The 16663-nt window shown below is 45.9% G+C and overlaps 1 protein-coding gene across 1 annotated transcript in view; it reads right to left on the reverse strand.

The window, feature by feature from the left end:
- The window catches only part of LOC138505089 (sperm-specific sodium:proton exchanger-like), a 607661-nt gene that overhangs the window by 440931 nt on the left and 150067 nt on the right, over window positions 1-16663 (reverse strand). Inside the window, exon 2 of the mRNA XM_069625405.1 lies at window positions 7570-7710. Coding sequence (XP_069481506.1) covers window positions 7570-7710 — 141 coding nt within the window. The remainder of the gene's footprint in view (window positions 1-7569; window positions 7711-16663) is intronic.

A 16663-nucleotide genomic window follows, 5' to 3' on the forward strand; every position in this document is an offset into this window, starting at 1 on the left:
ATTGATGTGAGGCTTTCCACCAGTCACCACCCACAAACCGATGGTCAGACCGAAAGGACCAATCAGACTTTGGAACAGTACCTACGCTGCATGCTGCAACAGACAGGAGGAACTTGGAAGGACATCCTTTGGATAGCCGAGTACGCTTACAATAACTCAGTCCACTCTGGAACCGGAAAGACCCCGTTTTTTCTTTTGTATGGTAATCATCCTCGAACCTCTAACCTGGATCCACCTCAGGATCTTGGAACACCAGCAGTTGACCACCTACATTCAACCATCACCCAAGCCTTCAAGGAAGCTACTAGCCACCTTCAAAGGGCCAAGGAACAATACAAGAAAGGAGCAGATCAACATCGAAAGGAAGCCCCTCAATACCAAATTGGAGATCAAGTCTGGTTATCTACCAAATATTTACCCCTAAAGGGACCACGCACCTTTAACCCAAGATACCTGGGACCCTACTCTGTTACTGCCATAATAAATCCAGTAGTGGTCAAGTTGGATTTACCCCCTCGCATGAAAATGCACCCAGTCTTCCATGTTTCACTACTAAAACCTGTTCAACCGGAAACCCGATTGACTAAATCTCCTGAACCTATCCTAGTTGACGGAGAACTTGAGTTTGAAATCAAAAATATCCTGGATTCCAAGATCTCCAAATCAAAACTACACTACCTGATTGACTGGAAAGGCTACGGCCCCCAAGAAAGATCTTGGGAACCTGCAGAACATGTACACGCACCCCGTCTAATCAAGAAATTTCATCGGACATTTCCTAACAAACCAAGACCTCCGGAGAAGTCAACCTTGGGAGGGGCCTTGAGGGGGGGTGCTGTCATGATCCCTGCTTCCAAGGGGTCAGGACTTGCCCCACGACCTTGGAAGCAGGCCCATGACACTGATCCCAGGAACCAGCCAGTCCCTATAGGGACCCTCTGGACCTTGTCCTGGCGCCAGTGGCGCCAGGCTCATGATGGTGACTGGTCCCGGCACAGGAAGCGCCGGGCTCATATTAGATAAGAGTGCTTGGTGGACCTACCTGTAGCAGACCATGCAGCTTACTTACCAGCAAACTGGTCTCCTGATCCTTCTCTGCCTGGAACTACTTTTACTGTCTGGGTGGAGCAGGAGCCACTCCCTGGAAGCAGAACACAGGAACTCTTCTAGAAATCTGGAACTCTTTTCTTACCTGGGTGGGGCCGTGGAAGGAGACGCCTAAGCACTACAGAAGGCTATTTAAACCACACCCGATTGGTTTCACGTGCTTCGCGTTATTCTGCATCTGCAGCAGGACGCTCACCGTGTCAGCTCCAGGAAACCTCCAGCTCCAGATCCTGTGAACACGAAATAACCTGCTGGAATCCAATCTTCAGTCTTCTTCAGTCTTCTGCAGCTTCTGCAAAACAAAGGCACAGGTTAGGCAAAAGTAAAGACAGCAAATCTACTTACCTAATCCAACGGCAGCATCCAAGGCGCCTTTTTCTGCCTTTCTCTTCCGGCATCCGACATCTGCAAAGAGAAAGAACATCGGTCAGTAATATTCAACGACAAGTTCTGCTTACCTGTGTTGCGCCTGTTCCAACTCAGCTCGCGCTGCATTCCGGCACCTGCAAGGCAAGATACATCGGTTAGTAACGCTTAGTTACAAGACTGCTTACCCGTCGCTTTCAATCTGTTCGCGCTGCACATCAGCACCTGCAAAGACAAAAGAGACATTACGGAGCATTCTCCAGCGCTAGTGCAGTCTTTCTACTTACGTGTGCCATTAGAAGGATAATCTTCATCGTCGTCCCAGCATCTGAAAAAGGAAAGGCATAGACTTTACAGACTTAAGACTTTTAAAGGAGAAGAGAACAATGCAAAAGGAACTTTAATACTTACAAGGCACGCTCGTGCATTAACGGCGTCTTCGCTCTCAGCAAATCCTCTGCTATCAAGAGGCAGAGCTCGCATCCAGTGAAGCAACTGGATCCAGCGCCCCTGCACAAGACGCAGGATGGAGAGCCCGGCATTTACCTATATAAGGTAAGCGCAATATCAACCCAGTTCCACGGGGAAAGAAAGGGCGAGAGGGGCTAGGAACTTTCCGAATCTTCCAAACACTAATACCTTGGTTTACCCTTGCAGACATCTCACTCTTCAACTTAAACTGTCGGTGGGAAGGGGGCCCAGTCCGGGAGCAAAGCGAACCCTGCGCCTAACACTGAAGACAGTATCCTCGCCAGATCAAGACCGGCGCCTCCGGGGGAACCAGGTGAGCGTTACACTGATGAGAACCGCCAATGGCGAACCTCAGGTACCCTCTGTGCTTGTGATGGATTGGCACATGAAAGTAAGCATCCAATGATACCATCCAGTCCTGAAGTTGGAGGGCATGAAGGATCTGAGAAAGGGCAACTATCTTGAACTTGTCCTTCCTGAGGAACTTGTTCAAGTCTCTTAAATCTAAGATGGGTCTCAATCATCTGTCCTTTTTGGGGATTAGAAAGTAAGGGGAGTACCAACCTTTGTTCCTCTCCGCTACAGGCACTGGTCCTATAGCACCTTTCTCCAGCAGGGTCAACATTTCCTGCACAAGGAGCAGATCTGGAACTTTGAAAGAGTTGTTCCCCGGTGGATGATCCTGAGGCCTTTTTACAAAGGGAAGGCAGTAACCCTGGGCTACTGTTTCGAATGCCCATGCATCTGAAGTAATACCCTGCCATTCTCTTAAATGCTGTGAGAGTCTGCCTCCCATTGTGGTTTTGTGGATTAAGACCTCACAGAGGTTTTGAGGCGGCAGATGCAGCGGCTGAGGGCAAAGTAGCCATTGCCTGGGCAGTCTTGGCACCTCTTCTCCGTCCACCACGAGGGAATCTTCTCTGACCTCCTCTTTGATTTGACATTCCTCTCCCCCTTCCAACTGAGAAGTAATAGCGAAAGGACCTGCCCCTCCAAGCTGCTTCACTGGGGTGAGTTTGTGGCTGTCTGATTGCAGCACCAAGGGATTTGGCTGCTGCTTTGGAGGTCTGCAGCTTCTCCAAGCTCTCGTCAGCCTTACTGCCAAATAAATTTGTGTTGTCAAAGGGCATGTTAAGGAGTCTGGATTGCACATCCTGAGCAAAACCAGACTTTCTGAACCAGGCAAATATGCACATTACAGTGCTAGCCGCCAGCAGAGTTGAGGCTGTCTGAAGGGATTTGCACTTTGCATCCTTCCCACCCTTAACAATACTTAGGAAACCGTCTCTTTCTTCCCCTTCAGGGATATGATCAGCCGTCATTGATATATATTCCATAGGGTGAAAGTGAATTTAGCCAGTGCACGTGTGGTATTTGCCGAATTCAGTGCCATACTTCCGGTAGAGAAGACATTTTTTGGCATAGCATTATAGGATTTGTCGTCTCAAGTAGGATGTTTAGTTACGTAACAGGGGTCACTGCATGAAGCTCTGTATTTGCTTGTTAATTTTTTATTTACTGCTGGAATCAATTCCGGCGTCTTCCAGTTGGCATTGACTCACCTTTGTAAGGCTACATGAAAGGGAAGAAAATGGTCCTCTTTGGGTCCCTTATCTAAAATATCTGTAAGATCATGCTGCTTCAAAAAGTGGCTAAGGGGGAGGTGTCTATCAAACTTTAAGTTTTAAGAGTCTCGTGTTGATTCTTTATCCTTGAGTCCTCTGATATTAGAGCCTCTGGAACACCTTGTGTTCCATATTGTAATCCAAATGGACGTGATTTCTCAGATGATGGCTCATTTTCCTCATAAAATTAAGTAAGTGACTTAAAAAAGTATTTCCTTGGTAATGTGGTAAAAGAGTCTTCAGTTTTCTCAAACTCCTTTGAGGATTTCGTCATGTGCGTCAACAATGGCGTTGAAGTCTTCTACGCCGTCAACATCGATTTTTTGGACAATGATGTCGAATCTTTCGGTGTCGATGACGTAAAAAGATTTCCATTTTGAAGGAATATTTTCTCGACTCGATTTAACCTCTGAAAGGCTCCTGAGGAGTTTTCTCCTGGACACCTAGGCCTGAGGGCGCGCAGGTTTTGTCTTTTGCCTTCTCTGTCGGGTTTGTCAACATGGGCATGGCTCTTGCTTTTCTTCGAGACGGTCAAGGTCGCATTCTCCAATACCTTAAGCATTTTGTGTCTGAAACTCTCCCATTCAGCTGGTGAGTCCAATTTGGTCAGGCAGGCCACTCATTCAGGAGAGGAACGCGATGACGAAGACGGCAATCTGTGATGCCTTTTCTTCGAACGCCATGAGGACGATGACGAATGGTGAGACCCACTCATGGATCGAGATCTTTTAGCTTTCTTCCGAGGAGGAGAGCCACTGCTCGACTCGTCGGAGGATCGCTTTTTCGAAGGAGTCGTCGAAGGGGAGTTATGTAACCCACCGGCAGCTAACTTCTCTCTATGCTCTTTCAGGGCTTTCCCTGTCATCGATAGGCAGGATCCGCACTGCAATGTCATATGAGTGGATCCTAAGCACCACAGACACACCTAATGGGGGTCCGTAAGGGACATTATCGCCCCGCACTCATGGCATTTTTTAAACCCCGATCTTGGAGACGATGATGCCGATTACATTTTCACAAAAGGAATCGAAGCGCACCAATCTTCCGAAGTAATAGCTCTCGTGGAAAAAACTGAACTGAAGCCAATGGTCGTTGCACACGCTATATACCAGTGATGATGTCGACATCGAGACAGAGGCCCTCGAGAGACATCGAATTGACAGGATTCGTCACGCAGCGCCCCTTTCTGGAAAACATTTCCTCAGCAGCTAAAGCTGGATATGGAGAGATCATAGGATGAGGAATACGTGGGAGGACACAATCCATTCGAAGCCTACATTATTTTCATGTTTAGGACCCATGATGCCACACAAAACATAATCACAGGATTCCTACTACACTCTAGGTAAAAGTATGACACTAAACACAGAGGAACACAGCACAGTGGTAAAACTCACAGAGGTAGACAACAGGGCTTTGCAATGTTGTATGCAGTCAGGAGGGCTGCAAACATACATAATATCCTTTAGACTTAAGCCAAGAGGGGCATATTACACTCCAAGGAAAGAAACAATAGTAACAAACAGTAATACAATGTAGTTAAAGAGGCAGGAGTATAACACATAGACCAAAAAGTTCTAGTTAATCAGAGGTAGTTGCTAAAAGTCCAAGGCTTGGTAAAGAACTTCAGGGACCGCAGGGGGGCCCCAGAAGAATATCACTGTTCAGGTAAGTACCCTAGAATGCGATTGGTATGAGTTATTTAGTTATAAAAAGTTCCCCATAAAAAAGCAGTTATACTGACAAGGCAGATATGTCTAAGTTCCATGCCACAGGTGCAGAGAATAAAGAAATCAACCCCAGAAAGAGCCAAAAGAAGCAATCCAGTGCTGATATGGAGGCCCAGCAGCCCCAGGAGAAAAGAAGCAGAGCAGGATTTAGCCCCCAATGCAAGACATTAGAGAAATGTGGTTGAAGGGGACCTGCAGAACCCTGCGACCATGGACTACTGGGGCCCCTGATGGTGTTTATCTGAAATAACCCACCAATCGAGCCCCCAGAGGTAGGTACCTATGATGTTCATCCCCCCAGAAATTGTTCCAGTAAGTGGGAACAACCCTGTTAGTCTGAATCTCCTTTTATAGTGCAAGATGAAGAATCTGGTCAGCCAGGCACTTGAACCACAAGTCAACAACATTGCATAATGGCCCAAAAGAAGAATATTTGACCTTCTCAGGGTGGGACCCACCATCCAGAAATGAAAGCTGCGATGGAGACAGCTCCATGGGGACAAAGGAACTTGAGTAAGGCAGGTGATGGCTGCTCAGTGGGAAAAATGGGGCAGCACTACAGAAAAATACAATTCTTGCAGCAGGACGATGATGGATGTGACCCAAAATAGCCCACATGACCAGATGAGGCATGACATTAGAGTTTCAACACTCTTGCAGTCGGCAGTAACTTCGTGCACCAAAGTGGGAGACTCTGGCAGTCAACGGCAGGAAATGGTGGCAAAGTGACTCAGGCAACAGCTTTAGGAAGGAAGGCCTGGCCCAAACGGATGAGGATGACCAGTGGGAGGGGTGAGGAAGACCCAGGCAGGACATCCTGCAGCCGAAAACCCAGGAAGAAGATTAGCGTAGGAACCAGGGCCCAGCCAGTGGAGCCAAATCTGGTCTTAAAATTGCAGCAGCGGCCCAAACTGAGAAATCCTCCAGAACTCAGTGAATGAACAGGGCTTCCCCTACATGTTACCTACACTAACAGGGTGGAATAATCTAACCAACCAATTACAATAGGGGAATAAAAACAAAGGTTTTGGCAGCCAGCCAATCAGGTTGGCCCCAAAACTGCCAGACACTGAAGACTTCCCCAATTTAATGGCCATCCCAGGGCCAGGAACTTATCAAGACCAGTTCCAACCACTACGTGGGTACTATGATGAGGTCACAAGAAGGCCCACATGTGCACAACAGCCGCGTTAAGCCTGTCTCATGGTTTCCCTGAGCAATGAGACACCCCTAAAACAAAATGGCTGAGAGTAGGACTTTAAAATCTCTTCAGTATCACAATGGCTACCATAATGTATATTGGGTTACTAATGCAGTAAATCGACTTGCAACCCTGGTGAAGCCAAACCAAATAGTTGTGCTTTCAGCCTATCCTGTAAAACCAGTAAAGGGTGATACCACAGGGCTAAAATGGGGTACTTACTGCAGTCACTTTTTTGTTATTGCCCAAACGCACATACTGACTGTCCCTCAAGCTGCCTTACTTCAGACTTAAACAGCACTGAGACATAAAAAGATTGCAGCACATGACTGTGATCTTGAAAGTCTTACACATGCCTTATGTCTTTCATTTATGTTACGACCAATTCAAAATGAGCTCTCTGGCCAGCCCTTTACCAGTCAGTGTTTGGTGTGATTCACCTTATTTCTAACTACATGGGCATTGTTGTTAATCCAGTTTGACATCATTTTTGTACTGTAAGAGCAGTGATTTAGATCTTATTGGCCAATGCATTGAAGAAAATTGTGTTGAAATGGAGAGTTTGGGGCTATTTAAAAAATTGATAGTGGATAACTTCCTTAAACTGCATTAAAATCGGTGTGCTCACTTTGTGAAATATGTGTCTAAAATTGGGAAACAGTTCATGGAAATGTCTTTGTTTGCCTGAACCTTTTGCAGTGTTGCATATCATTCATTATATATGTGAGATAGTGAAATGGTACAGGCGGGTGCTAAACGCTTGACTGTTAGCACATCAACACTAATTCTATTTGGATAACATACTCCCAAGACTCTCCCCCAAACTCATACAAGCAGATTGGCACACAGGAAAAGGGTAATTTAGCACCCATCAACACCACATGTTTTTCTCCTGCCTCTTCCACTGTCCCACTTATGACACCCTACTTTTCCACACAAAGCCCCTGCACTGAGGCCACCAAAAGTGATAGAAGGGTCTCTATACAAGACCCCTTACATGACAATACATAAATAGGTAACACTTTTGAAAAAACATGTTTACAAATTTGCAAGAACTATTGAAACGAACCACTTGTACTTTGAGCATGCGTAACCTAGCTTCATCAATCATGTCTGCAATCTCATGAGGCGTTGGTTCACGTGGTGTCTCCTTCTCACAGTCAGGGCAGTCATTTATGAGCAGTTCCGGAAATAACTCTTCAAGTGTAGCCTAGAATAATGAAAAATGAATAAAAATGGATAAGCTCAATGTATAAACTAATCATTGATTAGAACTAGAACATGTTTCTCACTGTAGTGAATACCATTTTCCTAGTAAATATACCCTTTTCTGCCATACTGTAGAGGAGATAGTCCTATACAGAGACAGGACTGGAGCATGATGGGCAGCCGTTAAAATCATTAAAGCATTGCACCAGTCTCGTATATCTCTGAGATAGCGTGCTGGATTTTAGTGAGCAGTTCAACTATATGTATGCTATCGTCCTTAAACATGTCACAATGTTTAAACAAGTTGCCTGTCGAGTCTACAACGTGCTGTCAGCATTTGAACACATTCCTCGTCTCCTGTCAATAGCGGTGCTTAACAAATGTTTTCCAATTCTATGACAAGACAGGAGGCTTCATACTATGCATAACTTATTTACTTCTGACAACCACAGTAGCAAAGAAAAAACTTTTGCAAGGAAAAAAGTTTAAATAACAAGCTTAAAACAGTTTAAAGACATATGGGGAGTACCCCAGTCCAACATGGAAGGCAGGTCATGCCCTGTAGATGACCAATGAGCTGAGACCCACCCCCATAAAAGTCCTTTACACTAACACCAACTGCTCTTTCTTTGCTGCTGACACCACAAGCTAAGTCACTCCTTCTCGTTGTGCCTTTGTTGTTAGTCAGTACGGGGCCTGTCATACTGTGTGATATTTTATATCTGTTAAACAATAGTGGAGTCAACTGCGTAGTCAGTCAGTTTTTCACTTAGTTTATTACGTTACTTGGTTACCTCATAAAGTATTTTGTTTCGCTTTGTGAGACCACCGCGGCTCATTAGCGCATTCGGTTTCACTTGTAGCGAATTCCTACTGTCATTGTTTCTGGAAACCCAACGTGAGCGGGCCTATCAGAAGCTTTCGCTTCAGGCCCATCGCGCGTGGGTTTATTGATTCTGTTTTTCTTTTGTACGTTCCTTTCAGGAACTTTCAGCAAAGGGCCAGGCTCGTCGTGCGCAGGGTGGAAGAAGTCCTTTTACTTCACACCCGACACGTGTAGGCCTTTGTTCTACCCATCAGTTGTAATAACGGCCTGTTGCACGCAAGCCTGTCAGAAGCTTTGCTTCAGTCATTGCATGCGCGGCAGCCTATTTTCCATTTAAGAATAATTTAAGAATAATTTAATTGCATTAAAAATCATTTTGGGCACATGCGCTTTACTCAAGCTACACATGTGCCTTGGCCTGCTTGGCTTCAGGTTTTGCGAGTTCACTCCCTCGCGTGCTGCTGTGTGTCACACCCTGCTAAGGTGAGCAGCTTGGTATACACCTGCTCTGTGTGTTCCATTTTGTCACAGCAGGGCTGTAAGCAATATATTAACCCTTGCTGGACACACACACACACACACACACACACACACACACACACACACACACACCTCTATATATATATATATATATATATATATATACATATATATATATATATATACATATATATATATATATGTATATATATATATATATATATTTATTAAAATGTTACACAATTTGAGGCTGTCATGGTGGCAAAAGGGTCGGAAGTTCCCTCTTCCGGAGATGCCAGCATTCAAGTGAGGCCCTCAAAGAAAAGTGAGAGGGAAGAGGTTAACAGACCTGTGGGGGAATCTTCTATTCCTATCCAGTCTTCAGTGGCTAATGCATCTAGACACTGCTTTATCGGACCTCAATTCTACCCTGGCCTCAGCCTTTCGTAGGCTTATTTTCATCCTTCCCTTCCTGAACAAGCTTGCCGTAAATGCACTAAAAAGTCCAAACATATCGAAGGACAACTCAGTTCGCCCTCTATCCCATGTCATGTCTCCTCCCCGGGAAGTGGTCAGAAGCGCAGTCTGGAAGAATCCCAACAGTCCCAGTCTGTTCCTCCCTGGTTGAGCAGCTCACAGCTTCCTGCTTCTGCTCCTGCAGTCCCTATTTCCTCTTCTGATATTTCGGAAGACTCGGATTCGCCTCCGAAGAGGCGCAAGAAGTTAGACCCTGTCCCTCCATAAAGAAGGCCAGTTTTTGATGTTAATGGGGTTCCTTTGTTCGATCTTGCCCTCATCCAACACCCCAGGTCTGCCGAATGGCATCCCTCTGAGGAAGTGTCATCTTTCTTAAGTCTTTGGGTCAGACATCCTTTGCCCAAAGAGGACAGAAACGAGTTGCGTTCGGAGTGCCCTAGGCCGGTGGTTCACGGTAAGGTGGCCCTTACTCCAGAAATTGACCAGTCCATGGTAGCGTTTCTGTCCCAAAAAGGGAAAGACCCCAAGGAAGGGGTAGATAAAGCTTGGCGCAGTTGTCAAGACAAATTGTTGGACGTGTTGTGTCCAGTAATGCAAATTTTTGATATGGCGGAGGAAGCAGCAGGTTCTAACCTCCCTATCAATGTGCAAGTGCTGCGAGGCTGGATTCAAAGAACAGTTTACCTGCTCGGCAATGCTAAGGCTTCCATCTCTAAAGAGAGGCGCAAGTCCCTCCTCATGAGGCTTGATCCAAAACTGATAGATATGTCAGAGAGAAGGGGGTCCTTCGGCCCAAGGAAATCTGTTCGGGGAGAAGTTCCTAAAAGATCTCTCTGCCTATGTGCACACGTTCACGCCATTGGACAAAGCTCAAACAAACATTACAACATTTTTTGCCCCTAAGGTTTTCGACAAGGCTGGAAGAGGTAGAGCCCGCTCCTCTGGCCGTTTCTCCCACGGCTCTACCCATCCTTGCCAATACGCGTCAAGAGGCACGCACAATTCCTCCTCTGCTCTGGGAGCGCAAGCTCAGTTTTACCCTCAAAGAAGCTTCCATTGGAGAGGACGTGCCGGCAGGGGTGCTGGTAGAGCGAGAACAGCATCATGTAATGCCTCTTGTGTTAAATGTTTCTTCGCACAGAAATTTAGGGGGCAAACTGGCCAGGTTTCCTCCTCAGTGGGAGGCCCTCACCTTGGACCCTTGGGTGTTACAGTGAAGGGGTTTCAAATAGAGTTTTATTCCCCCCCCTTGCCAGCTCTCCTTACCCCTTCCCCTGGTGTTCGACAAGGTCAAACAAGTCCTGATAGATGTGGAGGTCAGGGACCTCATTTTCAAGGGAGCGGTGGTCCCGTCATCCTTCACAGCCTCTCAATTTCTGAGCATGATTTTCCCCCCAGGAGGGTTTCTGCCCGGTCATAAACCTAAGAGCCCTAAACAAATTTTTGGAATGTCATCACTTCAAAATGGAGGGGATCCATCTGCTCAGGGACACCCTTCTCCCGGCGGACTGGATGGTCAAATTAGACCTCAAGGATGCATATCTGGTAGTCCCAGTATTCCCCCCTCACCAAGAATTTCTTCAGTTCCAGTGGGGAGCTTGCACCTGGCAGTTTGCCTCCCTTCCATTTGGCCTGTCGTCAGCTCCCTGGTGTTTCACCAAGTTGAAGCCGGTGATGGCTCACCTCAGGTCCAAAGGGATTTGAATAATAATTTACCTAGACGATATGATTATTTTAGCTCAGAGCTCTCTGACGCTACAGACTCATCTGGACCTAACAGTATCCCTTCTACAGGCATTGGGGTTTGTCATAAATGCAAAGAAGTCCATATTGAAGCCTACCCAATGTATCTAATTTCTGAGCTTCAATATAGATCCCAGGCTCTGCATCCTTCTCCTTCCGGACTGCAGACTATCTAAGATAAAGAAGGAAATCCGTCATCTTCTCAGAAAAGGGAGGGTCTCCCTCAGGCAGCTGGCCAGGGTTGTGGGGATGTTGTCAGCATCCATCCAAGCTATCTTTCCAGCCCCCCTCCATTACAGGGCGTTGCAACACCTCAAGGCCAAACATATGCACAAGAGTCTGTCTTACTCTCAGCTAGAGGTGCTGTCACCCGAAGCCAGGTTAGAACTCCTTTGGTGGCTCAGACACATGGATCCCTGGAATGGCAGAGCAATTTTTGGTCCCTCTCCGGATGTCATCCTGGAGTCAGATGCCAGCAGGGCAGGCTGGGGAGCCAGGTTAGGGCAGGTCTCCACAGGGGGGAAGTGATCTGATTCAGAGAAGACACTGCATATCAATTGTCTGGAGCTGCTAGTGGGTTCTTCTGCAGTCAAGAGCTTTCTCAGAGATCGGGGAATTGTGGTGTCCTCCTTCGGATGGACAATGTTTCAGGGGTGCGATACATCAATCACCTGGGGGTACCAGGTCCAAGGCCCTAGCAGATCTAGGAAGGGAGTTTTGGCATTTCTGCCTGGATCGAGATATTGTGTTGAAAGCGGAATACCTTCCGGGAGTCGGCAACACGGTTGCGGACTGGAACTCCAGGCATCTCCAAGACAGAAGCAACAGGATGCTAGACAGGACACTCTTTGCAAATTGTCTCTTTGGGGTCCAATTCAAGTGGATCTGCTTGCCTCAAGACTCAACTGCCAGCCCCCTGGTTCTACAGTTGGAGACCGGATCCCATTGCACTGGCTACCAACGCTTTCCTCAAGGATGGGTCGGCCCCTCTTTCGTAGGTCTTTCCTCCCTTTGCCATGATAGCCAGAGTCCTAGCTCAAGTACGCAGACAGGCGGCAACCCTGGTGTTGGTGGCCCCTTTTGTCCCTCCCAGGTGTGGTTCCCAGCCCTTCTCGACTTGGAGGTGGCTATTCCTCGTCTTCTTCCTCTCCACCCGCGGCTGCTGTCCGATCCAGCGGGTCTCCCTCACGTGCTGGTCCTTCAGGGGCACCTCTTCCATATGGCTTGGAAGATTTCAGCTCTTCCTGGTGGTTCCAGGGACTTTCGCAGGACTATATCGGTGTCATGAAAGACTCCTAGGCGGCCTCTACTAAGTCATGTTCCTCTTCAGCATGGAACCGCTGGGTTGACTGGTGTGCGGCTAAACACTTTGATCCTGTCTCTGCCCCTCCAGTTAAGGTAGTTAACTTTCTGGTGGAGTTATTTAGGGAGGGCAAGGCTTACAGGACTATAAATGGCTTCAGATCCGCTATTTCAGCGGGTCATGTTTTGGTTAAGGGGGAACCTGTTGGTAGGCATTTTTTGGTGCATGGGGCCCTAAAATCCATTCGTATTAAGGTCCCACCGAAAGCAAGGTATTCTGTTCTCTGGGATGTTAACATGATGTTAGATCTTTTCCTGCTTGGCCTACTAATGAAAATTTGTTTATGCAGAAACTGTTTTCTAAATTGGCAATGTTGTTATGTCTTGTTTCTATTAAAAGGGTTTCTGATATTAGAGCTTTGGATGTGGATAATAAAATGTTTACCCCTCAGGGGGTCACTTTCTTTATTTCCAGGAGGACTAAATGTTTAATTTCCTCAATTTCTTATCCAGCTTTTCCAGAAGATGCTAAGCTATGTGTCATTCAGTGTTTAAAGTGTTTTGAATTGAAGACAGGGGGTCTTAGACCACCTAATACCTCTCAGTTGATTATTTCCTATACGAAGCCACATAAGCCGGTATCCCCTTCCACGTAGGCTAGATGGATCAGGTGGGTCATGCGCGAAACGGGGGTTGACGCGTCCTCCTTCGGTCCTCATTCAGTTAGGTGTGCTATGGCATCTAAAGCTGCTTTCCTAGGGGGTAGTTTGGAACAAATCTTGAAAGCAGCTGATTGGTCAAGAGAATCAACATTCAAAACATTTTATCAGAAAATGATTGATCATGTTGCAATTAATGTGAAGCAAGGGCTTTGAACTTGCATAATATGAAGCCTCCTGTCTTGTCATAGAAGGGTTAATCCCCCTCACTAGCGTGAAAGGGGGTTTAGATTCTATTAAAGACAAGGAGGCAAGTATTATCCCACCCATGCCTTTTTTGTTTGTTGTTCTTACAGCTTCGGGGTGAGGCGATCTGGTCGGAAGGATTTCGTAGCAGTTTCAAGTTGAGGAGAGGTTGTGATCCCTCCAGTTTCGTTTGGATCCTTTTCTCTGCACTACGCTGTTGGATCTTTGCAGTGGGCATCTGATGCAAGACAGCTGCAGAAAGAGGAGTTGGTGTTAGAATAAAGGACTTTTATGGGGATGGGTCTCAGCTCACTGGTCATCTACAGGGCATGACCTGCCTTCCATGTTGGACTGGGGTACTCCCCATACACTGGGCCTCATTACGAATGTGGCGGTACAGTGACGACGGCGCCGGTAGTGCTACCGGCACCGTTGTTACCGAACCGCCACATTACAAGTTCTGCTCGCGGGTGCTGCTCTGCACGTCTGGTCAGACCAGACCAATTTTTGAGATGGCAGAGGAAGCAGCAGTTTCTAACCTCCCTATCAATGTGCAAGTGCTGCGAGGCTGGATTCAAAGAACAGTTTACCTGCTTGGCAATTCTAACGCTTCCATCTTTAAAGAGAGGCGCAAGTCCCTCCTCATGAGGCTTGATCCAAAACTGATAGATATGTCAGAGAGAAGGGGGTCCTTGGGCCCAAGGCAATCTGTTCGGGGAGAGGTTCCTAAAAGATCTCTCTGCCTATGTGCACACGTTCACGCCATTGGACAAAGCTCAAACAAACATTAGAAAAGTTTTTGCCCCTAAGGTTTCGACAAGGCTGGAAGAGATACAGCCTGCTCCTCTGGCCGTTTCTCCCTCGGCTCTACCCATCCCCGCCAATACCCATCACGAGGCGCGCACAATTCCTCCTGGCATGGTCAGACCAGGCATGCAGAGCGGCACCAGCGAACAGAACTCGTGATTGCACCGGAACCATTATTAACGGTGCCGGTGAAACCATGCTCTCACCCCCATTCTGCCCTGTAGGACAGAATGGGGATCAGGAGCCCGCCCACACTGGCACCCGCGAATGGGCAATTACTGGCCCATTCAACTCGTAATGGGCCCGTTATGACCCATTTGCCGGTGCTGACAGCGAGTTCGGCGGTAGCCTTGCCCGTAATACGGGCACGGCTACCGCCAAACTCGTAATGAGGCCCACTGTGTTAAACTAAGTTTTAAGTTTGTTATTTACACTTTTTTCCTTGTAAAAGTGTTTTCTTTGCTGCTGTGGTTATCAGAAGTAAAGAAGTATAATACTCCCCTCCTTGTCTTTAATAGAATCTAAACTCCCTCTCACGTTAGTGAGGGGGATTAACGATTGTTTATAAGTTTACTGCACCGTGTAATCTTGGATTGCTACTAAAACAATAGAACCCGAGGAGTGGGAGGTCATCACCAGTCCGGTAAGGCCCCTGGGGTGACAGACACAACTTTTTTTCGAACATACCTCGGCACATTTGAGAAATAAAAAGCCAAAAAAAAGGCCGCCAGGGATCGGGGAGAAGGGTCTACATGTAGTCCCTTCTCCTTTTCCATGGCGGCCATTGAATAGTGATACAAAGAAAAATGGCCAACATGGAACCGGAGAAGGGGCTACACGTAGTCCCTTCTCCCTTTCCTTTGCGGCCATTACAAATATAAGAAAGGATCGGTGTGGAGGGACTGCACATAGTGGAATCATTGTAAGCATTCACGTTTCTATGGTTATTTTATTTAACTTGATTTCCTGCGCTGCGCACATCTATTAACATTATGATATGAAACCATAAGTGATTTTATAAAGTTTACCAGTTTTAAAATTATTATATGAAACCACAGGGAATTGAATAATGTTTAACCGTTTCAGACACCGTTTTTTTCAATATATTTTAATTTTAATTGAATTGTTAAATTGCTAATTCACAAAATGGCCGAACAAATTGTCTAGCTGACACATTTACTGATTGTCTTGTAAATGCATCCAGATCTTTCAGAAATGTAAACTAAAAGGATAAGGGGACATCTTGTACTCTCAGTGAGCCTGTGGTCATAGAATTGTAAGGGCTTTGACTGAATAAAAACCTGGGGGTCACCTGGAAACAGCCATCAGATCTCAAACGCATAGCACATTCCTCACTGCCCCTTGCCATAGCAATGCCTTAAATGTCTAAAGAGTTGACAAAAGCTTTATTTATAACAAACACTTGAACGCTGTAAGTCAAGTGTCTGAGAGCTGATAACACCCATGAGAGCCTGCATGCAAAAGGGTAAAATAAGCCATGCAACGCACGGGAAGCTCAACAGTCACTATATAAGAAGCCATGTTTTTATGAGTTTTTTATATGTATCCCCACCAAAAAGTAGACAGAAATGTACTGGGACAAGGATTGGCAGGCTGGCAAGATGGACCAGAGAAGCTGGACCTTGAACAGAAGCAGAAGATTCAATTTTTAAATCTATTTTTACTGTTTAGAACATTACGTTTTCCAAGAACCCTTAACTATTTTTGAGACGTTTCTGGTTTTGCCAGCAGCCTATTTTTGGAGCATTTTGTATTTTGACAAAGTACTTTTTTGCTTTTCACCAGTGAATGATTTGTAGGCATTTGTTAATTTTGAAAGCACCAGCTTACTTTTCCATGTGGATTTTTCCATTTGATTGTTTCTGGCCATGAATACAGAGCAGTCTTTAAAAATAGCTCTATTGTCAGTAACATTTTACAGCGTCATGTCTCAAAAGACTTCACACATTGAAATTTGGATTTAGAAGCTACTATTATTATAATACATATATGTATATTTATAAATGATACACACCAGGGTACGTTCTCCTGAGTTCTAATGGTATTCCACAACAGTATTTTTGACTTGTAGTAAACCTGTCAGAGGCCCAAGAGCAGAGGGCAAACTTGCTGTAGTTTACAGAACCATGCCCAAACTTTCAGAAGCCCTGTGTCAGATACAAGCACTGTTTTCTCTGAAGTAAACTCAAAATTAGCTGTCCAGAATTGTGACACACTATGCCCCAGCACTTCCATAAACAGAACAATCAGACAAAGCTTTTTAGACATATTCTGTATGCAAAATGAAAGATACAATTTACATACAATTTTCAATCAGATACAAAATTCCTGATAAATAGAAAATGTTATACGTCTCATTACATATACTAGTAAAAACATTCTGGACATACTTT

The sequence above is a fragment of the Ambystoma mexicanum genome, chromosome 11 (genome assembly GCF_040938575.1).
Source record: "Ambystoma mexicanum isolate Mex_15411 chromosome 11, UKY_AmexF1_1, whole genome shotgun sequence".
Taxonomy (NCBI): domain Eukaryota; kingdom Metazoa; phylum Chordata; class Amphibia; order Caudata; family Ambystomatidae; genus Ambystoma; species Ambystoma mexicanum.